Source organism: Puccinia triticina, chromosome 3A (genome assembly GCF_026914185.1).
Source record: "Puccinia triticina chromosome 3A, complete sequence".
NCBI lineage: Eukaryota > Fungi > Basidiomycota > Pucciniomycetes > Pucciniales > Pucciniaceae > Puccinia > Puccinia triticina.
In genome coordinates, this window is record NC_070560.1 from 3,290,105 (window position 1) to 3,313,473 (window position 23,369).

General features: G+C 51.5%; 5 protein-coding genes across 5 annotated transcripts; 3 read left to right on the forward strand and 2 right to left on the reverse strand.

Annotated features, from left to right (window-relative positions):
- Positions 1 to 32: 32 nt before the first annotated feature.
- Positions 33 to 2,330, forward strand: PtA15_3A391 (uncharacterized protein; the record flags this gene model as incomplete). The annotated part of the gene is made up of 4 exons (XM_053167355.1): positions 33 to 198; positions 291 to 1,198; positions 1,288 to 2,121; positions 2,190 to 2,330. The coding sequence occupies 4 exons, from the start codon at positions 33 to 35 to the stop codon at positions 2,328 to 2,330; spliced, it is 2,049 nt and encodes a 682-aa protein (XP_053018580.1).
- Positions 2,331 to 2,941: 611 nt separating this feature from the next.
- On the reverse strand, positions 2,942 to 3,430 carry PtA15_3A392 (uncharacterized protein; the record flags this gene model as incomplete). The annotated part of the gene is made up of 2 exons (XM_053167356.1): positions 2,942 to 2,985; positions 3,067 to 3,430. 2 exons carry the CDS (start codon positions 3,428 to 3,430, stop codon positions 2,942 to 2,944), a joined length of 408 nt encoding a protein of 135 aa, XP_053018581.1.
- A 4,169-nt stretch (positions 3,431 to 7,599) lies between these two features.
- Positions 7,600 to 8,046, forward strand: PtA15_3A393 (uncharacterized protein; the record flags this gene model as incomplete). The annotated part of the gene is made up of 2 exons (XM_053167357.1): positions 7,600 to 7,629; positions 7,783 to 8,046. 2 exons carry the CDS (start codon positions 7,600 to 7,602, stop codon positions 8,044 to 8,046), a joined length of 294 nt encoding a protein of 97 aa, XP_053018582.1.
- A 422-nt stretch (positions 8,047 to 8,468) lies between these two features.
- Positions 8,469 to 12,304, reverse strand: PtA15_3A394 (uncharacterized protein; the record flags this gene model as incomplete). Its single annotated transcript, XM_053167358.1, has 9 exons — positions 8,469 to 8,600; positions 8,660 to 9,035; positions 9,113 to 9,918; positions 9,985 to 10,086; positions 11,566 to 11,650; positions 11,772 to 11,844; positions 11,919 to 12,033; positions 12,098 to 12,145; positions 12,293 to 12,304. The coding sequence occupies 9 exons, from the start codon at positions 12,302 to 12,304 to the stop codon at positions 8,469 to 8,471; spliced, it is 1,749 nt and encodes a 582-aa protein (XP_053018583.1).
- An 834-nt stretch (positions 12,305 to 13,138) lies between these two features.
- Positions 13,139 to 13,944, forward strand: PtA15_3A395 (uncharacterized protein; the record flags this gene model as incomplete). Its single annotated transcript, XM_053167359.1, has 2 exons — positions 13,139 to 13,253; positions 13,553 to 13,944. The coding sequence occupies 2 exons, from the start codon at positions 13,139 to 13,141 to the stop codon at positions 13,942 to 13,944; spliced, it is 507 nt and encodes a 168-aa protein (XP_053018584.1).
- Between the last annotated feature and the right edge of the window lie 9,425 nt (positions 13,945 to 23,369).

The window sequence follows — 23,369 nt, forward strand, 5'->3', positions numbered from 1 at the left end:
ACTCTCGAGATTGGAAAAGCGAGTCGTATGAGATGTCGAGCGCAAGTTCCAACCCCTATTATCAACCGAAGAGCGCTCATCAGTTTGACGAGGTGCCCGGCGATAGGAAGCCACCGCAAAGCTTTCACGCATCATCTTCTCGTGTTGATCAAGTTGTTGATCCAGCTAATACAGACCCAGCGGAAGCTCAAAGTTCTGGTGAGAAATTTTCGGAAGACTAGCTTCATATCCATGAATTGGGGTTCTCCAAAGTGCCGGATTACTGACTCAATCCCTCTAAAAAATTGTAGAACGAAAAGGACCGTTACCAATTTTTGAACGACTGATAGTGAAAGAAGCGCCGAATAAGCCATACAAGCCACTGCCGAGGATGCGATTTCAACCCAACTTGAGATATGAAAATGTTAGACCGAGTGTGCATCATCTGACGAAAGAGTTAGAGGGCACCAAATTTTTGACATTCTTGCCGCACTCCGGATTCCACAACCAAAGGATCGAAATGAAAAATGCGTTCAAGTTGGCAAAATTATTGAATCGCACGCTGATCTTACCACCCTTCAGACTAGGACATCCGTTACGCTGGGCCAACTCCACATTGCTCAGTCACGCCTTAGAAGAGGACGAGAAGAAATATGAACGCTTATCTGAATGCTCAGCCCTCCATTCTGCAAGTCGTCGAGGTCCTGTAGACGAAGATAAATCGAGTTTACTCGAAGAATGCAAGTATGATTCTGACTGGACGACTGTACAAGTTGACTACATCCTCAATACCAAAGAGCTTTACAAGAAAGTGCCGATCATTGACCGGACTGACTTACGCGAGGCTTGGTTATGGAACACCTTAAAGCTCTACCCCGGCGAGTGGCTGGAGGTGAAGGATGAGTTTCGATATAGCTACCAAGTCTACGAATCCACAACGGCTGCCTCTGTGGCTGAGTCGAAGTACACATGGAGACTGAACATCGACGACTTGGCCGACTTCAGTGATACGAGACTCTTGAGCTTTGGGTCTCTCTTTGGTAGCGAACGGGTTGTACTAAGTAGTCCAGAAATGCAGAAATTTAATCAGACGATCGAGGACAATCAATTTTTAAATCTACCTTTGCTAGAAAAGATTTCTGATCAAATTGCTGACCGCTTGGGAGGAAGAGGAAATTACATCGGCTTACACCTCAGAGTAGCAAATGCCTTCTTCAAAGTGAGTTCTATTCCTTACCGCTTAGGTCGGCAGACTGCAGTCTTGATCATAACCCAGTTTTCCTGACTCCTCTGCGAATGGTAATTCAGGTCCAGTCCCCACAGATAATACGAGAAACATTCCATAAAATTTGCAAGGAGATCTTGAAGCTAGACCAACGAATAGTAGACGATTTGATTGCACGACACGAATCAAAGGCAATGCTGAAAGTTGCCTACGTCGAAGGCGGGCAGGAGCATCTTGACTCCAACCTCAAAACCCTCAGCGACAATCATCAAGCCGATTCTGGAAACGGATTAAGCGATCTCGATTTCCCTGTGTACGGCAACAAAAATCCTAAGTACGGCTCCAAGAAGACGGACCAAGAAGCTTCCGGAAGAGTCAGAAGGGGCCGATTGGGTCCGGCGAGAACTATGAGACGGGCGAGCACCGCGATGGCGATCAATCGAAGACCCAAACCACGTTTCAAATGCAATGGAAAGTTGTATGATAAAGCGGATAGACAACTCGAAAAGCTTAACGTACCGATATATATCTCAACAGACCTCCCTTCAAAATCTGTCAAGACCCAAGAAGTCTTGAGTATAATTTTTGATACTTTTCCTTGCGTTTTTTCGTCCAAAGATATCAAGGCTCTTACACCGAAAGACTCAAAAGAGGCGCTTAAATCGAGCAACCGAGGGCTTGCTGGTCTCGACAATTCAAGCCCGAAAACATCGGCCCAAACTCGAACGAAACATGACGCTCGAGAGGCTATTTCTGGGAAGTTGGATTTTTCACCATATCACGATGGTCAACATGAAGCAGGTCATGGGGAAGAGGTGCAAGAATTATATGAGTTCTCCCAGCTGAAGAGTAACCTCGACGGCGTGAATCTTGATAGGTTCCTATTTCCGGTCTTGGAGTCGATGATTGTTTCTAAAGTAAGCATTTCCCTGATCACTTGATGAGTCAAAGAAAATCGCTGAAATTCATTGAAACACACTCATAGGGCTCACACATCATTGGCACCCCGAGAAGCACGTTCAGTAGCTACGTCGAAAACGTCTTGCATCCAGCCTATCAGCGCTCCAGCAAGTCCCTGAGTTCTGAGAGCACAATTGACCGTAAACACACAAAGCTCTCTTCTTGATTCCGTCCATCTTTCTCTTCCATCTCTTTCTTTTTACATGTCTCTTTTCTGAAGTGTGTGTCAATGCCCAAACAATGCCTTCGGAAGATCCATTTTGTGATCCACTATGGCACCAAGCCACTTGTGAGATTATTGAATCATTGATTGGGAGTGGATGTGTGTGATAGAATGGGGAAATGGATAGACAAATTAAATGTGATAATCATCAAGAAGTGTGGCTTCCCTATCCCTCCCTCCCAGCTCTAGGAGATAGCTTTGCGTACGCCGTACCTCTTTTTGAGAAAACGGAGAAAGTTGGCTTTGCTGTGTTGAGCAAGTCGTCCAAAGGCGTTGATCACTAAGTTTTTATGTCATTGTGCGCGAGACTCAATAACCATCAAAGCAATGTGAAATTTAAAAATTCAAAAGGATAAAACTGAAATTCATGACTTATTGTAACGTTAGTGGATACAGACGGAGATAAAAATTACAATACAATAGTAAAGCCGCCACACATTATCATTGAATGCGTCAAGAAATAGGAACGGGTATAGTGGAGTGTATAATTCAGACACATAAAGGCATTAAAAATCTGATCAGAGAGACAAGGGAGAACGGCAGGGGGATATGAATCAAAGGAGGAGGAGACTTGAGCGGATAATCACGATTACGAATCCTGTGAAGCATCAAGGATTGATGAGTCAATAAGAGGCAACATCAAGAATGAGACGGCAATTGTGGCGAAGAGAAAAGAGACTGACATTGGTAGGTTTTTTGGCGTCTGCGTCCTTAGCGTAATAGCCAACACAATTGTTGGAGTAGCCGGCAGTCCTACTCCCGGCATTGAAGCTGTTAGACACGCCGAAGGGCGAGTAGCTGGTGGCGGTGTTGCGGTAGTTTTGCGCGCTGTATCCGTTCGAGCTTCCGGAGTAGACGCCACGGGGGAAGCCATAGCCTCCATAGCCGCCGAGCGCGCTATTGAAAGATTGACGTTTGTGCAGAAGCGTACTCGGGTCCGCGGTGTTTTCGAGCGAGGGCGGCGTCGCCGGGCTACTGGCTGGAGCGGCAAGGCTGCCCTGGAGGAGGGCGAGAGCGAGCAAGCTGGCGAGAGCAAAGTGCATGGTGATGGTGTTGTGGAGTGGGAGATGTCGATGTTAGAGGGGATTGATTGGATACAAGGAAGCACTGCTGGATGGCTGATGATGAGGCGGAAAAGAGGGCAATCTCTGTAAGAGTCCGCTCTGGGACTCTTCACTGGGCGCTTATCAGGGTTGGCACGTTGGCTCGAAGCCAAGGAGAGACTTTTCTAGGAACCACTTATATTGCAAGAGCTAGCCCAGGAGAGAGGTTAGCTTCTCTCTCTAATACAACTGAAGATAAGGAAGAAGGAAAAATGCTCACCTAGCCCAGGAGAGAGGTTAGCTTCTCTCTGCTGAGCTAGGAGGGCGCGGGGATTCCGAGTCTAAGAGTCTGACGAGTGGATTATGTAATCCCTGCTTGTGAGGCCTCAAGGGGGGTCTCACAGTCTCCCCCCCTATAAGACAGAGGCGACAGTCAAACAGTATCGGCAGTGTTCACAGGAGACTCCAGAGTGTGAGTCGAGGCTGGTCGGAATTGTTTGATCTTGGAGATGTGGAAAACCGGGTGGCGTTTGTCGCCGTTTGGAAGATCCAGAGCAATGTTCTGACCGTTGTTGAAAAGTTTGGTGATGATGTAAGGACCCTCGAATCGGTCCTTCAACTTGTCGACGCCTCCTTGGTGTTTTCCTCACCAATCAGCAGAATTCAGAAGAACAGGCGTGCCGATGGACAGAGGCGGGGGATCCGTACGATGTTTGTTATGTTGAACTGCCTGTCGAATCCGACTAGAACAAAGATTGTCCCGTGCTTCCGCCCAGACATCTTCTCGTAGCTTCAACCATTTATCGAGGGCCAGGAGATCGGGGAGAGTATCTGTAAGTGGGGCAGGACGGGTGGGGAAGAGGGACGGCCTACGGCCATACAAAAGCTCAAAGGGACTAAACCCCGTGGCAACGTTGGTAGCCGAGTTCAGCGCGTATTTGACAGCAGGAAGAGTCTCGAGCCATTTGCCCGGCCGTTTTGAGATAAAAGCACGTAAGACCTGTCCAATGGTCTTGTTTGATCGTTCGCTACGTCCGTCTGCTTGAGGATGAAACGAGGTTGTCATATGGAAACCAATGTTGAGCCTAGACATGAGAGCCTTCCAGAAACGAGAAGTCCAGGCTTTGTCGCGGTCGCTGATTATTGACGAGGGTGGCCCAAAACGAGCGATCCAGCCGTTGAAGAACCGGCTGGCGGTCTTTTCAGCAGTGTCTGTCTGGAGGACCGGAATAATTTGGACAAAACCTGACAGTCGGCATGTACAGGTCAGAATCATATCATAATGGGTCGCTTTCTTGAGAGGGCCAACAAAGTCAATGGCGATGTCCGTCAAAGGTTGTCGAGGGAAGGATGGCGTCAACATCTTGCCCGCAGGGGCCGTGGTAGGTGCTTTAGTGCGTTGGCAAGTCTCACATCGTTCAAGGAGTTGTCGAATGTCCGTTGACATCCGTGGCCAAAAAAAATCGCGGCAAAGTTCGTGTGTAGTCTTGAGAAATCCCAGATGGCCCAATCGGTGGTGAGCCTCGTTGATCAGCTTTCTCCGGAGCTCAAAATTTGCGGGAATGACGAGGCGGCCATCAATAAATAGCAGCCCATCTTCTTCCACGCAGTCTGTGCGAAGAGGTAGGGCATCGCGTAAGGCAATGCAGAACTGGTCGTGGGCATAACCAGTCAAGATAGAGTGTTTCAAGGTGGGGGAAATAGACAAACCAATCTCTGTCAACGCGGCCACACAGGCGATCTCCTGTTCTAACGGTTCATCCTCTGGGAGATCCTTCCTGGAGAGAGCGTCCGCGACGGAATTGTCCTCGCCTCGGATATAGTTAAAGTTCAGGTCGAAATCCGCAAGGAGCTCTGACCAACGCGCTTGTCGCTTACTAAGAGATTGTTGGCGTGGAAGATGTACGAGAGAGTGGTGGTCTGACATGACGTTGATCTTCATCCCCAGTAATAACATTCGCCATTTCTGTAATGCATGAACGACCGCGAGAAGTTCTTGTTTGTGTACCGGATAGTTACGTTCCGCCGGCGTCATCTGGTGGGATTCGTACGCAATGGGGGACAACTGCTTCCAATCCTTTCCTTGGAACAGCGCCGCGCCAAGTCCCGACCCGCTAGCATCCGTGAAAAGCCAGAGAGGATCGTCTGACTCATAGTCGACGTTCTTGAGGCATGGGAGGGTCGTCATGATCCGCTTAATGTTCTGGAATGCTGCCTCCTCTCGAGGTCCCCACTTGAATCCTTTAGCGTCTAGTTTCGAGCTCGTGAGAGGTGTGAGTGTACCCACATATCGTTGCAGTCCCCAGATGAACTTTTTCATCCACTGGACTGTACCGAGGAAACGTTTGACTCCCTTCGCTGATTGCGGGGAGGGCCAAGTCTTGATATCCGCGACCTTTTCATCGTCCGCCTCGATACCATCTGCTGAGATCCAATGGCCCAAGAACTTGACTCGGGTGCGGAATGGTTTGGTCTTTTTGGGGCTACAATACAAATTAGCAGCCCGGAGCTTGTGGAGAACCTTGCGAACGTGTTGTTTGTGTTCCGCGAATGAGTTGGAGAAAATGACAATGTCATCAAGATAGACGACACAAATATCGTTGATGAGGTCGCCAAGAGCTTCTTCGAGTCGAGCCTGGTGGGTTGCCAGGGCATTAGTGAGACCCATTGGCATGACAACCCACTCCATGAGTCCCCATGGGGTTTTTACTGCCGTTAGTGGTATGTCCTCCTTGCGCATGCGTGTTTGAAAAAACGCGTTGGTCTGATCAAGAATGGAAAAAACCTTTCCGGAAGCTACCAATCGGACCAGTTCGTCGACGTTAGGTAGAGGAGAACGGTCGCGGACCGTGAGGCTGTTGAGTTTGCGGTAATCGCATACCCATCGTGGTAAGGCTGTCGGGTCTTTCTTAGGAATGATCAAGCTCGGGGACGCGTATTGGCTGGTCAAGCGCCGGATCCGTCCTGCTTTGATGTGCTGGTCGAGCAGTACCCTCCACGCCGCGAGATGCTTGGGCGGATAGGGGAACTGACGTTCATTAATGACGGCGGTAGGATTGGTTAAGATAATCTTGTGGCGGGTTCGTGAAGCCGCATCCTGAATTTTTGCAGGAAAGGAAGGTCCGTTCGTCGGGCCAGATTCATCCAAATCCTCCGTTACCGCTGGTATGTCTTCTGGAAAGAGGTTGGCGAATTCTCGAAGAATCTGCTTCTCTGATGCCTCGCACGGATACTGATCTGTGATGGCGTCTACCGCGGCGGGTTCCAATGAAGCTGCGCGATAATCCGGGAAAGACAGACCGGATCTGGAACAAAGTATAGACTGGTCTTCGACTGAAACTTGCAGGCCATGTCAATGCAGGAATGGCGTGCCTAGAATGAGATCAAAATCGCCAAGGACCGGGCCAACCCGCAGGGAAACGTCATCAAAGACCCTGACCGGTTGGATTGTCCGTAAAGATGTAGCAACGAAGTGAAGAATTGAGAGGGGTCTCGCTGTTCCATCCCCAAGCGCTAACCTGATTTGACTCGGCCTAGCAAGGGGGCGACGTTCGAGAAAAGATTCATCGACTGCCCGATCTGAAATAAGATCAATTTCGGATCCCGTGTCAATAAGAGCTCTGAAATAGCGTCCCTCGATTTGGAGTTTGATGATTACTCGCGCTGGTTTATTGGGGTTTAAGGAGGGATCGAGGTCGATGGAAGATTTGGGAGGTGACGAAGACAAGGACGAGGTCGAAGCCGAGTTGCTTGTAGCGGAAGACGAGGTCAAGGGATCCATCGCGAAAGGATCCATGAAAAGTGGTGTCAAGAAAAAAAAAGTGTAAGAGTCCGCTCTGGGACTCTTCACTGGGCGCTTATCAGGGTTGGCACGTTGGCTCGAAGCCAAGGAGAGACTTTTCTAGGAACCACTTATATTGCAAGAGCTAGCCCAGGAGAGAGGTTAGCTTCTCTCTCTAATACAACTGAAGATAAGGAAGAAGGAAAAATGCTCACCTAGCCCAGGAGAGAGGTTAGCTTCTCTCTGCTGAGCTAGGAGGGCGCGGGGATTCCGAGTCTAAGAGTCTGACGAGTGGATTATGTAATCCCTGCTTGTGAGGCCTCAAGGGGGGTCTCACAATCTCCCCCTGCTTTTATATTCCATGGCCGAGGACTAAGGCTACGCTGAAATGTGCTCTCTGGAGGACGACTCCGGGCGTGTAAGTGGTGGCATTCCTCTTGGCTCCCAGCGGAGTAGGGTCCACGGAGGATGTTTGGAGAACATCCGCTGCGTGCCTGGGAAAGGTTTCCGGATTGTCTACGCCTTGGCATAGGAGAACAGCCGATACTCCCTCGACTTCCTCCCCTCGTAGCTCACCGTTCGATCTCTTCCCACTCGAGCCGTACTGCATAATGGTGGGCGGGGAAGCCTCGCCGGCAAAGCCAGTGACCATCCGGGGCTGTCCCTGACCGAGTCTTCTGAAACGTCTCCTGGTCGCGATCAAAGGGCCCCGACGGCCCCGGCCTTCATCCGGCGACCACAGGCCCGCAAGACCGGGCCACCCCGCGCGCCGCCCGAAATCCTCACGCTGTTCCCCCTCCTCTCTCCTCCCGTCCATTGTTTACTCAGCCTCTAAGCCGAGCCAAACAGAAAAAGTATGACCTGTGCCATCGGCATACATACACACGCGCGCGCACAACTAACACGTACAAGACCGACTAGAGTGTCGCTTTTCCGGGCCAACTTAGAGAGACAGAGAGAGAGAAAAAAAGAGAATACATGTATGTATAGGGGTGGATAAATATGCATGCGGGGGTGTGGTAGTCTACAAGGAGGCGGGAGGAAGGCGGGGGAAGAAGAGATAAGAGGAGCAGAAGAACGAGGCGAATGGGGGGAAAGAGAGAGAAAAAGCAGGGGGATGATAAGATGAAGCAATGTGGACACTCTAGGCAAACGGGTCCAAACAGCAGCGCAGACGAGGGCGGCGGCGGACGACGGGCAGTAGACCGGGGCCTCGCAGTCGTTCGTGCTGGTGCTGGAGGGGGGGGGAGGGAGAAGCTAGCGGGGGAATTGGCGGAGGATGAGGAGGGTGGAGAGGGCGCCGAGGCCGGTGAAGATGAAGAAGACGTTCCCGTCGCCGTCGCCGTCCGGGGTAGCCAAGCGGTTGCGGAGCGGAAGGAAAGCCAGTCCCTGTCTCGGGGCCCAAAGTCAGTCGGGTGGAGGGAGGTCGGAGAGAAGAGGGGACATACGACGAGGAAGTTAGCGGCCCAGTTGAGGGCCAGGCCGAGCGATCCGGCGGCGGAGACGGCGTAAGCGGGCACGACTTCGGAGAGGATGACGAAGGGGATGGGCCCGAGGCCGAGGCTGAAGGAGGCGACGAAGAGGACGATGGCGAGGCTGGAGAGGTGGGCAAGCTCGTGGTTGATGGCCACGCCGAGCACCAACGACGTCCCCGCCATCATCCCCGCCGACAGCACCAGCAGCCGCTTCCGGCCGAGCTTGTCGACCAGGAAGAGCGCCGGGAAGGTCATCAGGACGTTGATCGCGGTGACGAAGATGGAGATGTAGAGCGCTTTGGTCGGCAGGACCGACTTCATGATCGACGTTGAATAGTACAGTACCGCGCTGTTTGAGGAGAGCAGCGGGCGTCAGCAGGCCGCTCAGCTGGACGGGGAGGGGGAGGAGAGGGAGAGGGACTGGACTTGATGCCCGAGAGCTGTTGGGCGAGCTGGGTGATGAGGACGATGGCGAGGCCGCTGGCGAGGGCGGGGTCGAGTTTCCACGGCTGGTCGCGGAGCAACTGGGCGAGGGAGAGCGGCGGGAGGGGGGGAACCGAGGGCGGCTGGAGATGGATGGAGTGGGCGGGGGCCAAGAGGGCCTCATGCTCGAAGTCGAGCGGGTCGTCGTCGTCGGAGCGGTCCGACGACGGGTCGGCGGCCAAGTCGGCGGCGAGCAGGGGGGCGAGGACGAGTTGGAGGAGCGAGACGAGGGCGGAGAAGGCGAAGATCCAGCGCCATCGGAAGGCGGTGGCCAGCGGGAGACTGAGGATCTGGGCGGCGAAGATGCCGAGGACGATGGCGAGCTGGTTGGTCACGCCTATGGCGCCGCGGATCGTCGACGGGGCCACGTCGGCCAGGGAGAGCGGCACAAGCACCGTCGTCAGGCCGCATCCCACACCCACCAACGTCCGGCCGAGCAGCAGCAGCACAAACATGTTCGCCAGCGCCATCACTAAAGACCCTCCGGCTATCGCCAGCGCCGATAACACTAGCGTCCGTCGGTTCCCCCGCCCCGTCGCTACTCGCGAGGCATACATCGAGCCCACAAAGCCCCCAACCGTGTACGAGGAGGTGAGCAGGCCGAAGAGCGTGTCGGACATCGCGATACAGGGCGTGAGGAGCGAGAGCGATGGGTACAGCGCCTGGTCGTCCGGCCGCGCCCTGTTCGAGCGACAGCTGATCGCATCCTGCGCCCCGTTCAAGGCCGAGATGTGGTAGCCGTACGAGAACTATGGGGGCGGGATCTTGCAGGGTCAGCTCGACAAGTTCTGCGGATTGTGCTGGGCCACACTCACGGCGCTGATGACGATCCAGCCGACCGAGAATGCGAAGTGCTGGGTGGAGGGCATGCTCGACTGGCGGTGAGGTGGGCGTTGCGGGTCAGGTTTGCTCGGACGCTGCCCGCCGAAAGGGGACACACTCCGCACATCGACGCAAATGGACAAAATATTAAATTTGCTGTTTTTGATAGTTTATGTACACATCTCACTCTAACATACACGTATACTACTACTGCCACTATTCTACTGCTACAACGACGACGACAGCAGCGTCGGATTGCTACAACGATACACACACCACCCAAGCGCAGAAGACGAGAGGAAAGACTGCGCTGCTCGCGGCCCGAAGAACACAAAGAACGAGCCGCACACGCATCCAGCCGAGAAAAAAAAAATATAGCAAAAAACAAAAAGACAGAAGTATGCATGCTATAGTGGGGTAGATGGAGATACAGAAATGGCGGAGGAGAGGAGGGGGGCTAGGGTCGGAAGAAGAGACGGTTGGAGATGTAGAGGAGCAGGCTGAGGCCAGGGACCGTCAGCAGGGCGGTCCTGATGAGGTCGAGCGAGGACTTGAGCCTGATGGGGCACTCGAACGGGCCTTTGTCTGCACCAGACGGCAGCGAGTCGGCCAGCAGTTTCTCTGGCAGCTCCCCCGCTAGCAGTTTCTCGACAGGCAGCTCCCCGGCTAGCAGCTTCTCTGGCAGTTCCCCGGCTGGCAGCTCCTTGACTGCCAGTTTCTCGGAGGACGGTGTGTCAGGTGAGGCCATGGGGGGCGGATCGAAGCGGCCATACTTGTAGAAGCTGGCGAGGAGGGCGTCTTTGTCGGCCCAGAGGGCGCGCAGCCAGGCGTCGAAGCGGGCGACTTCATCGGGCGAGGGGTCGACGATCTCGGCGCGCTTGGGCGTCGTGCCCTTGGCCTCCTGTTGCGCTGCCACTGCCTGGTCGGCTGGGGAGGGGAAGGTGCCGATGGGGATGGCGGAGACGGGGATGAGTTTGATGTGGATGTGCACTTTCGGGGGCGGGCGGCCGTGGCCGAAGATCGACTGGAGCGTGTAATAGTCCTGCCCGTATCTGCCCGACCATCACATCAGCTGCGCTAGTTCTACGGGAAGGGTGCGGGCGGCGTACCCGTCTGCTGGGACGCCCGGGTATCCGATCGTCAGGTCGATGAGCTGCAGCGTCGGCACTTTGCGGCTGAGGGCGCGCAAGCAGAACAGCGAGCCGGTAGACCGGGGCAACAGACAATGTTTCAGGTCGTCCTTATCTCGCACGGGATCAGCTGCCGTATTGCCCACCTGGAAGAGAGAGAGAGGGACTCACGATGCCGGATTTGGCCGCATAGCGTGCACTCATCGGCCGGGTCAACGCACTGACTAGGGTGCCCTCCGGGAAGATCAGCAGCCCGATCTTGTCGAGCGCGGGCACGTCTGGGTGGCGCGTGTCTGCCGCCAAGGTGTCCAGCTGGTCCAGCAGCTCTTTCTTGTCGGTGGCCCAGGAGCGGTTGAGGAAGATGAAGGAGAACATTTGCATGGCCTTTTTGCGAAACTCGTCAGCTGGACGGTCCACCAGCGAGATAGGGCTCTAGGGACGCACCGGGCCTACGAGCGGGACCCATTTCAGCGAGGCTTTCAGGATGATGATCAGGGCGCTGTGGATGTCGGCCAGGTACGCCAGAGACCTGCAACGACCACTCGTCAGTACGGAGCCTCTGCCCGTGGATGATCAAGGCTGCGCACCATATATACAGCCAGTCGGCATATATCTGCCCAAGCGACAGAGCTGTGGTCAGCTATTCGTACACATGGGGCCGGTTTTTGTTCACGGAAAGATGGGGCAGAGAAAGAGCATGAACCTGGTGGTTGGCCATGATGACTGTCGGAGGGGGCAGGGGTGGGGATCAGTGATCGGGCAGGATTGGATTTGGGGATGGTTCTGTGGGGACTGACTGGAGTGGGAGGGCAAGTCGAGGCCGACGATGGTTCCGTGGGTGTCTCTGTGGACGGCGTGGGCCAGGTCGAAGGAGTCATCGGCGGTCAGAACGAGGCGGGTAGGCGCAAATATCTGGAAAGCAGGATGGTTCAGTCTCTGTCTGCCTGTACGTTAGTGAGTGTGAGTTGGTACATACCTGGGTGACTAGGATGAGGATGATTGCGAATGTCTTGCGGGCGAGACACTTGTAGTGCAGCCTGCAGTGGCTGAGGATGGTTGCGTTGAGGATGACGGCGAGGGGGAAGACGAGCAGCTGGGTGAGGTGGAGGAGGATGATGGCGGCGAAGAAGAAGAGGTTGAAGCGGATCCGAGCCATTTCGCAGTGGCTGACCGAGAAGAGCATCGCAGCGGCTTATTATATACAGAAACGCCCGATCCGGCCGCTTATGTACATACATGCTCGCCTGCAAACCTTGATGGTGCTCATCTATTATCGCCCCTGATCGCCCCAGCCCCAACCGCCAGCAAAATAAGCCAGATCACAGCACACCCCGGGCCGGCAAGAGGAGCTCGCCAGGATCAGGCACGCCAGCAAACACATGCACACAGCACAGCACCCCCCCCCCCCCCCCCCGATTATCGTCCCTGAGACAGTACGCCGCCCCGTCAGCCGGTTGCAGTGCATCGGGTGAGCCGCGCCTGCCCCGTGCGCGCCCCCCAATGGCCGGGAACCATCCAACAGGCTTGCCATGCTCCCACTAATCACCTTGCAGAACACGTTTGCTCAGCTTAGGCTTCGACGCCTTGAAGATCAATTCCTAGCATCTAGCCAGAAAAAAATACCATCATACCCAGCTCTGGATTGGAAAACATACTGCAGCAATCCAGTTCTTCCACCGGAGAGAAGACGCAGTTGGAAGGCACTTTTGGGCACACTACAGTGGGGTTCAACAAGCCGCTGCCATCTGATAAAATTACCACCCTCGATCCATTCCACATATTTGTATCACTGTGAATAAAAGCCCGGCTGCAGAGGCGGAAACCTGCATGTATGCTGCAGCACCGGGGCATCAAACCGGGGGGTCATTGGAGGAAAAACACCCGGGTTTTCCAGGATGGGCGCACCATCAAGTAAGCACCTTGCTTGGCGAACCTGGCGTGTTTATTTCCCCAAGCCGGGGTGTTCAAGTTGGTCTGGCCCTGTCCGGCCTATCCAGGGTTACATACATCAAACGCGATGGCAACCGTGCAGGGGTCCTCGTTGCCACTTGATAAAGCTGGGCGGCGTGTCCCACACATTCCGCCCACCGACGCATCCGACCTGATCCACACCCTCGAACTCATTCGCAAGCGCCAGCTCTAGCGCTTTGTATCGTGCGCGCCAGCAAAGTTGTGCAAGGCCGAGTCTTGAACACCAACACCACGCCGGGGCGGCCAGTCACGAGTATGTCTCAAGGAGTGGGCCCGGACGAGGGCCGGCAGCGGGATGTGGATTGGGTGGTCGAGCAGTGGCCGTACTCGAATTGTCCGACGTACGATGGCCACAAGACGACGGACGTGTGGCGCTGGCTCGACGCCCTCGCCCTGATGCTAGAGATCAGACACGCCCACCGGGACATATGGCACTTGGTCGGCATCCGGCTGCTCACAGGACCCGCGCTCGATGCGCTCGCCCAAGCGCTCGCCTCGCCCGTCGGGCCTCGCGATTGGACCCGCTTCTGCCGATGGGCCAAGACTCTCAACCCCCTCCCCCCGCTCCTCGTCCAAGCTTACAACAGAAGTCTCGTCCAAGACGAGTACCAGAAGCTCCGCCAGGGCGAGCAGGAGACCGCCGAGCACTTCTATCACAGGTTCACTCACTGGGAACTCCGCGCAATGTATCATCACTGCAACTACGAGCCCCGAAGCGCGTTCCTCGAATGTCTGAATGCCCACCTGCGGCCAAAGGTGTGCAGTAGAATGGACGACTTCAAACGATATAACCTGCCGATCGTCTTTGGCGATGTCGTCACTGCCGCTCTCAACGAGGACAGTTCCGAGTGAAGCTGCCTCGCCGCCGCCGGCACTGGACAACAACTGAACATCCCCACCCCATCAAGAGTACTTCCAGCTCCCATTGCTTCAAAAACCAGATATCTCCCAAGAACGCTCTAATTGCTCCACTTGTGTTGCCCAAGAAATCTAGATGGAAAACGGGGCAGCCTTCTCCCTAAAGCCTTGCAAATCCCTGATCTGCAACCATCAACTCCACTCTTGCCTGTAATTAGCAGCTCCTCAACCAACTCAACATACCCATCACTATACCCTTGTTGATGTATACCAACTGAAATAAATGCCAAATAGTAAAGAACCTGACTTAAATTTCAAACAACCAAGAACCAGAACTGGGAACAAAAAATGTAAGAACAAGCAATGTGACAATGATACTGAAAGAGAAATGAAATAAACAAACCCTGTGGCTATTGTAGATGATCAAAAGAAGACAACAATAATAGTGGACGATAGAAGAGTGTGATAGGCTGTGTGGGATTGATAAGATGATTAGTCGTCGAGAGGATTGAGAAGATAGAAAAGAAATGAAACAAACCGTATAGTTATAGGAACAAATCTGACAATGTAAGAATGGAAAATTGAGGACTAGATCTATGACAGGAAACTGAAAAAGGAAGGTGGAGTTAGCGTTGAAGATTGGAGGAGCCATGTCGACAAGAGATCAGAAATGCGGAGGTGCATTTCTCACCAAGTTGGAAGCCAGAAAGGCTGTCCAAGTTAAGGCTTCGCCGGAGCTTGAGTTCGGAGAAGTGATTCAACAATGTAGTTGAGGTACAAAGACTGCCAGATCTTAGTCAATGAATCAGAGCGGATGATTGATTGAGAAGGGAGAGAAGAACGTGGGGATATTGTTGAGAAGAAGATTTGGGTTGAGGATTGATGATGTGAGACGACCGTGTGGAGGCGTGAGTGCCGGAAGTATCGGACAGTTTAGGTTAGGTTTGATGATACTGGTTGTTTCACTGATTCACGGTGTGAGTTGCGCCGCAGAGAGCGCACGAGCGCACGACTTTCAACAAATAGAGTCTCAAAAACTGTGCAGTCTTTGGTCTCTTCTGATCAGCCACCTAGAGACCTACCAGAGTTTAGCTCAAGTCCTGGAATTTGTTCCTTCAGGACTGATCAAGACATATTGCACACAGCTCTCCAAACTAGTGGTTAGTGCCCACTAACATTAGCTTAGTGGAGCAACCCAGTGCCGGTTGAAGGTGTAAATATGCTGTCCAGAATTGTACTTCTTCACAGGTCCAGCAATTGTGGTGCCATTAGAAATGCTCTAAGTAATTACATTATCATAGCTTCAACGGGTGATATCAGTGAGGGTATCACTGTCAGAAACAGGGCTAATGTTTCTAGAAAAGAAAAGAAAAACATAAAGCTTTAGGCTGGTGTTGGTGGACACAGTCAAAAGAAAACAGTCCCAATTTTATAACAGGGAGGTGGCTGGCTTGATTGCAAGAGAGAGAATGAGAACACAAGCTGCTGATGGTTTGAATTCAAAGAAAGATTCAAATGTTCATGGAACCCAAACTTTGTGCCCTATGTACACAGGGAGATCAGGAAGACTTTCCACACTCTAACTCAGACTGTTACAGAATAGTGGATCATTTATCTCAAAATAAAACATTGAGGGGTCTGGATGTGACCAACATCTTTTGGGTAGCACTTTTTGTTGGTTGCCTAATGGATCTGAAGCTGGGAGAGGATGTTTTGAGTTCTCTTTGGAGGCCTTGATTAGTTGATTGAATGCGCGCAACGTCGGATGTTTTTGCTTTGGGATGGAGGTGGAGAGTTTACCGTCTGCAGGCTTTTCAGCAAGCAATGCTAGATCCATTAACGACATCATGTCTACCAATTTTTCTTGTAGAAGTATGTAGCTTTCTGTTTTCTGATCTGAGGTCGTCGTTGGATATTGAATGTGAAGGTATCCTTGTGTTGGGAAAAGAATGATGGATGGTTGTTTGTCAAGTTGCTTGGTAAGGACCTTGTTAATTGAATCACTTATAATGTCTTGAAGCTTGTGGATCGGTTTAACATTCAAGTACTTTTCCCAATGCGACTTTCCCTCGATGTGATAATCCACCACCAGCCACTTACCCCGCGGGATGTAAGGCAGCTGAAAAATTAACAGAGCCCTATGGAGGCTGTCACCTTCCTTCATTGCGCTATCAGTTACTGCTTGGAAATTCATACGCCTCTCCCTTACATAGCTGTCTAGGGAAAATGAATAAGACACGTGGAGCTCTTCCCAATCCGGTGAAAGGTTGATCGCCATGTATGGGATTGTTTCAATGCGGCTCCAGTCATTGTCTTTCTTGGTTTGTTCCTCCGCCAGCTGGAGATTGCCTGACGTGCTCGGTTGGTTTTCAATAGTCCCCAGGACAAGGGTAGTAGTGCAAGCCAGAGCAACAACAAAGAGCTGGAATAACATGGTCTATGTATTGTTTTGTCATGTTGAAATTTCTGGCGGGTTTAGGGGCATCAGCGTGTATGTACCAGCGAGGTTATCCAAGGGGTTTCTTATTGAACTTACTGGGGTGGAAACTTCCTAGGTCTTGGTGAGAGAGAAAAAAACTACACAAATAGGTAAAGCCACGATGTGTTATCTATATCCTACGTTGGTTTAGTAGTAACGGAGAGATTGAATATTTGCCCGGATCGCGTTGGCCGCTTTACCCCTATTTTTATCAAATTTTATCAGTAAATCTACATAAAAAATCAGAATCCAGAATTAGTGATATATGAAGAATCTGATCAGTTCATAAAATTTCGAAAATTTTAATCAGAAATGGTCAAAAGCTGGTGTCCAAGTTCCATTTTGGTGACAACCGGGCTATTAAGCTGTTGCATTAAACGTTACCCAAAACGCGAACTCTTTGGTTCTAGATTGTGGCAACGCGAGAGTATAGATGATGAAGCTGTGAAAATGAAAGTGTTAACTTCAATGTACAAGCACTTCCTGACTCACCTGGTATTGTGTTTTGAATAATGCTTGGATCTTTCCTCAAATTTTCTGGTTTCGTTATGTAGTAACTTTATTTTAAACTTCACACCAAACTGTAAAAGCCAGACCCAACTTTAAACAAAACCTTGATATTGACTTCCGCCCGGGATGTCTTTGTGTCACAACCCAGCGCTCGGTCGGCCTCTGCCTGCCCGGCCCATACTGGCAGAGGGAAACGGCTGATGGTCATGGCCTGTGGTGGGTGGGGTAAAGAAGCTGCTCTGGTTCTGAAAATGAACTCGGTATTTCTCTAACCTAACTCCTTCACCCCCTACTGGAGGAAATTGGCTCCGGGGGTGGATTTAGCCTTGGGCCTCATCTGACATCTGTCAAGATGCACCATGTGGAAAGGATATCAAAAATATGGAGTTGACCTCGGTCAACAAAACCAGAAAATTTGAGAAATCATCCAAGCTTTATTCAAAACACGGAGTTGACCTCGGTCAACGAAACCAGAAAATTTGAGAAATCATCCAAGCTTTATTCAAAACACTATATGTACGTGTGTGTGTTGCTAACTTAGCTAATTCCCTCCTTGGGGGAGCGAAGCAACCTCCGAAGGAGGGACTTACGCGCTATGTTGACCCCGCGGCAGTAGAGAATTAGGCATTTTGGTGGGGACTTTTTTAAAACCAATCTCCCACATGAGTTTCTGAACCTTTTTTTTTCTAATTTGAATTTCTGGGATGGCTTAAGCTGTCCCCTTCTTTCTACTATTTTTTCTCATCCTCAACTCCTCTGGTTGAGCTGCAATCATAGTTGTAACATTATCAATTTCAGATTCTGTACAATGCAAAATGTGGAATGCACAATGAAGTGAACACTTGTCAGTCACAAAAAGGACTTCATGGGGCACCCAAGGCCCCAAAAAATTTGTAAAATATGTACAAAGAAACTCCATGATGTTGTGCACATTTTGCTCCCCCAAAGTTTCATTGCCTGGTGACAAATGGTGCGTCCAGAGAGGATTGAAAAAGATCATTTTTCTAATTCTCTACTGCCACGGGGTTGACATAGTGCATAAGTCCCTCCTTTGGAGGGTCCCTGCGGGACAGTGTCCCCCCTCCAATAGAGGGACTTAGTTAAGTTAGGTGTGTTGGCGATGAGATTTGCGAGTGGGCTGAAGCAGCTGTTGCCTTCGAGTCACAGCTGTTGTAACCCAGTTACTGGGTTACCATCCGCAGCTCACTAGACACCGGAACATGAGGTTCCAGCATGGTAGTTTGTTCAATACACATGCATTTCTATCACAAACCACCACAGGTCATGAGCCCTCATCTCCGTTTTTTCCTCTCAGTAAGCTCAGCGTAGAGCAGTTCCCTTTTCTTTTCCTGTTTTCCTTTTCCACCTCTCTATCTAAGTCCCTGTCCAGCGTAGGAATTCCGTCTCTTGAAATCGTCGCCCAGCGTAGGGTATCTTCTTCCATAATCATATCAATCCGCCAAAGCATTTTCCTCCGACTCCGTTTATCCTTACACAATCATCAAACTCTCCGACATCATCATTGCTTTCCTCAGCAACTCTTGTCCCTGGTTAATCCAATCTAGAAAGTAACTACTTTTGGAGTCAGCCAGAGATTAGCTACCTCAAACCTTCTACCTCGGTACCAAAGGGACTGACTTTGTTTGTAGCAAAAAAATAGTACGGAGATATCAGATAGAGTTTTTCGATCACCTCAGCTGGCACCTATCCGCACATAGTTTTTCTTGTCTCCTGCTACTCTGTTATTTACCACATCGTCTTTCCCATCCTCATTTTTTTTTCTTCTCTCTTTTTTGTTTTAATTACCCGTACATCCTCTGCCCTCCCAGAACATGTCTTCCCCGATCCGTAACACCCACTCCCCAGAACCCACCACCAACCCGTGGGGCCTTCCAGCGGCCTTCTCCTCGAATGTACAGAACGCCAATCAAAATCGACGCTTTAGCTCACAAAGCCGACCAGCCTCCCGAGCGAACCAGACAGCCCCAACTGGAAACCGACCACCAGCCCCTGAAGACGACGGTGACGTACCAGTATACACAGCAAACGAAGTCAACCGATTCCTGGAGGAGGCGTCAGTCCAGTCGTTGTACCATGGTCGCTCACCAGGCCAAATTGTCTCTCACGCGACATCAAGACTGACAGCAAAAGACAAGCTCAGTCCCAGCAGTTCCAACTTCGCCGGATGGGATCTGATCATGCGCGAACTGGCGAGGGAGGTGTTTGGCAACGGCGCCTGGTTTTCAATGGCGTGTACCGATCCAGTACAGGAACAAATAGGTCGATCCCTCCTACTGGCGACGGTCGATAGCAGTATGCACCGCAGTATGCTCCGCCACAACAATTGCTTTGACATCGTTACTCACCTTCGTAGTCGTTTTCATACGGCTAGCAGGGCCAAACAGATGATGATCTGGGAAAAATTGAAGAACATCAAGATGTCCGACTTTTCCAGCAGCTCGGAGGCAATCGCCCAAATCCTCAAACTACTGGACAACTTCCACTCACTCGGTTTGGATCTAGACCGGGAGAGTGTTGGCGGACTAGTCCTGCAAGCATCGTTGGAAACCGGATCTGATCTGCGCCGGGAAGTGGATTGAAGAGTTGAGCAAGATTTTGCAAGCTCGAGCAGGACGAAAGCAAAATTAGCGATCACACCAGACCAGATTCTCAAACACATCAACATTGCCAAGCACCAGGTAGAACTTACCTCAACCTCTTCCACAGTTTTCTCAACCTCGGTACCAGACGCATATCAAACCGGTGTTGACTCCCACATCACTACAGCAATGGAGTACTTTGACCCAAAGGTGTGGCCGGAAATACCCGAAATGGTGGAAGGACTGGCAATAACAGGCCTTCAATGCTGGAATTGTCGATCCCCAGACCACCTCTTATCCGAGTGCCCTGTTCCTCAACGGAAGAACTTTAGCCAACCCCCAAATTCATTCCCGGCATATGCCCAACAAAGACCAGCTCCATCAGGACTTCCGGGCAGACAGTTTCAACCACCTCAAAGATCGTTCGCAATACCGGCGCCAACCATGGCACCCGGTAACTTCAATGCATGGTACCCGATTGTCACACCGCCAGGATACTCTGTAGGGGGTTTGGGCCTGCCACAACCAAACTATGCCCCGCAGGCCCAAAGTCGCTATGCTCCACCGACTTCACGACAACCGGACCTGTACCGACCTGATCACCGGCAACGGTCAGCTCAATCGGCAAATCAACTACAGCCTTCCCAGTCCCGCGCCAATATCGTTCAAGCAGCACCGATTTTCCCCCCTTACAGTCAAAAAGCCCCCCAAGAAAACCACAAACAACCATCGACTCCCAATTGCCCACTGCAAGAAGTCCCAAATCAGGGATCAACCTCAAGATTGCTCGAGATCGGAGTGTTGGACAACGAGCTGGGGCAGGATTTTGTGCCTCGGTTCAGCCAACTGTTGGTGGGTGACGGTGATGATCCGGTCATCAACACTGGGGCCACACACCATTTGACTGCAGACAGGTACGCACTTAGCTCTTTTAAGCTCCTATCTTGTCCTATTCCCCTCCGTGTAGCCACTAAGGGCGACGGCTCCTTCATCACAGGGACTGGGGACCTCTCTTTTCCAACCCGGGATGGGCAAATCGTAACTCTTAAAGGAGTACTTTTTTGTGAGCGGGCTTTGTCAACGCTTATATCCCTAGCAGCGCTACGGAAAGCTGACTCCCATTTCCTCTACAATCACGTAGAAGATGCTTTTGATATCTTCTCGTCAGACTGGCAATTGCTCTTCTCCTGTCCTTTCAGAAGAGCATCAAACAAGTGGTGCCTGCCCCGACTGCTGCCGCCTACCCTATCTGGATGTCCACCGTCTCATATCCGTTTTCCTCTCAAAACTGCTCCAACAACTCCTCCCATTTCTTTACCTGTTTCCCATTCTGTTTCTTCCTATATTTCAAAAGAACCTCCGTTATGCAATGATACAACTGATATGCCGCCTCCCAAGCTGACTTCATGCCCGTTGAGTCTAGCAGCTAAAAGCACAGCGGAAGACCTTTTTGTATCTCCTTTGGAGATGTCCCCTACCTTCACATGGCGACCAGAAGATCTGACGAAGGACGAGACGACTCTCCTAATGTGGCATAGGGTTTTCGGCCATGCAAGCCTTAGGGTAATAAGGAAGCTGATAGATCAAAAGGCGGCGTTTGGCCTGCCCGAAAAGATGCCTTCTGGCCAGCTGCGGTGCCCGGTGTGCGCAATACACAAGGGTACTCGGACAAATGTCCTCGGCAGCTCAAACAGGACAGTAAAACCTTTGGAAATCCTGAATGTTGATCTGATGGGCCCTTTCCCGGTCGCAACATACCACAAAGGGCAGTATGTACTTTCAATAAAGGATATTGGGTCAGGTTACAATGAGGTTAGGATAATGGCTAACAAAAGCGATGCTAACAAGCATATCATGGATGCAATTATCAGACTGGAAAAGCAAACAGAACTGACAGTTAAAGTTTTGCGTAGCAACAACGGCGGGGAGTTTGCGAACAAGGCCCTCGCGGATTTTCTAGGCGGCAAAGGCATCAGGGCAGAACACAGCCTACTGTACCACCATTATCAAAATGGCGTGGTAGAGCGATTCAATCGCACGGTGTCCAAAATGGGGAGGATGGTGCTCGGCAACAGCAACCTTCCGCAACGTTTCTGGGGATTCGCGTTTGAATGGGCGTTGTGGACCCTCAACAGGCTGCCGAACAAGTTGAGCGGCGAGGTCACTCCTTTTGAGGCGCTTTTCAAAAGAAAACCACAGCTGGATGTAGCGCGGATTTTCGGTAGTGTGGCCTGTGTTCTTCAACCACCAGAGAAAAGGAATAAACTGGCTGACCAGGCTTTTAAAGCCCATGTGATCGCACACTTGAAAGACAGCAAAGGTTGGCTGTTCTGGGTGCCAGAATTGGACAATCTAGTGTCATCGGCGTGGGCTACCTTTGAGTGTTTCCCGGAGAAGACAATGCTGACGCTAGAGCAAACAAAGTCTTCCCTGAAGACCCCAATTGACATTAACCCGTCTACTAACTGTGTTTCGCTAGGAGACTTCTCCCACGAAATAGCTTTTGAACAGGAAGAAAAGTTTGTAGATGATGTGATCAGGAATTGCGGCTTTTACTTGGCAGGAATCCCGAAGACGTACAAACAGGCGCTGAAATCCGATGACTGGGAGAGCTGGAAAGCAGCAGTCAAGGAAGAATTGGGCAACCTGGATCGGAAAGGAGTATGGGAAGTTTGGATCATAGACACCACCAAGAAAGCGCTTGACGGTCGCTGGGTTTTTGCCGTAAAGACTGCGGCTGACGGGAAAGTCACTCGCTACAAAGCATGATATGTGGCGAAAGGTTTCACACAGGTAGAAGGGATAGATTTTAAGAAGACATTCGCACCGACAGCCACTTTTGTCTCCATGCGTCTAGTACTAACAATGGTGGCAGCTTACAACTGGCCAGTTCACTCCTTTGATTTTGTGGCAGCGTATTTGAATTCAGATATAGACAAAGAGATCTGGATCCGACCGCCAGAAGGCATGACTCTCAAGCATGGCGAAGGACTCTGGCTGAAGAAGGCACTTTATGGAACCCGGCAGGCAGCGCGCTGCTGGTGGCTCCACCTGAAGGGGATATTACTCGATCTGGGTTATTCGGCTAGCCAATACGACTCGAGTCTATATGTCCTTCAAGACAAAACCAAGACAGGGGTGATTTGGATCCACGTCGATGACGGGATCGTCACGGGCGACTCAGAAGCGATCCTGAAGAAGCTTGAAGCTTCGCTGGAGGGCAAGCTAGAGATAAAATGGAGCAGCAAACTTGATTTGATCGTAGGAGTAAACATTGTAAGAGTTTCTGATGCTTTTGTGCTCGACCAGTGCAAGCTAGTACACGAAATTTTGGGTCTCCATTGGGATGGATTTTCTACGGCAAAGACTCCCCTGCCTGCTAACCTGGACATCACGTCTGAACAAGAAGGAGACCCTTCCTCCTCAACCGCTTACCTGTCTATTGTTATGTCCCTCAGCTATCTGGCCGTAGGGACAAGACCAGACCTTGCGTTTGCAGTTAACTTCTTAGCACAATTCTCAGCATCACCGGGACCGAGCCACTGGAAAGGCGTGCGGCATCTAGTGAATTACTTGGCGCAAACAAAGGAGAAGACGATGACTCTCCGCCCCGTCCAGGGACCGAAAGCACTCCAATGCTACTGTGATGCGTCGTGGGGTGGAGAACATAGTAAGTCCACATATGGGATCTTCTTGACGTTCTTAGGCTGCCCCATCCTGTGGGCCTCTCGGCGGCTTGCAACAGTGGCTGCTTCGACGTGTGAAGCGGAGTATATGGCGCTAGGGATAGCGACGAGACAGGTTCTTTGGGTCCGGCACCTACTACAAGA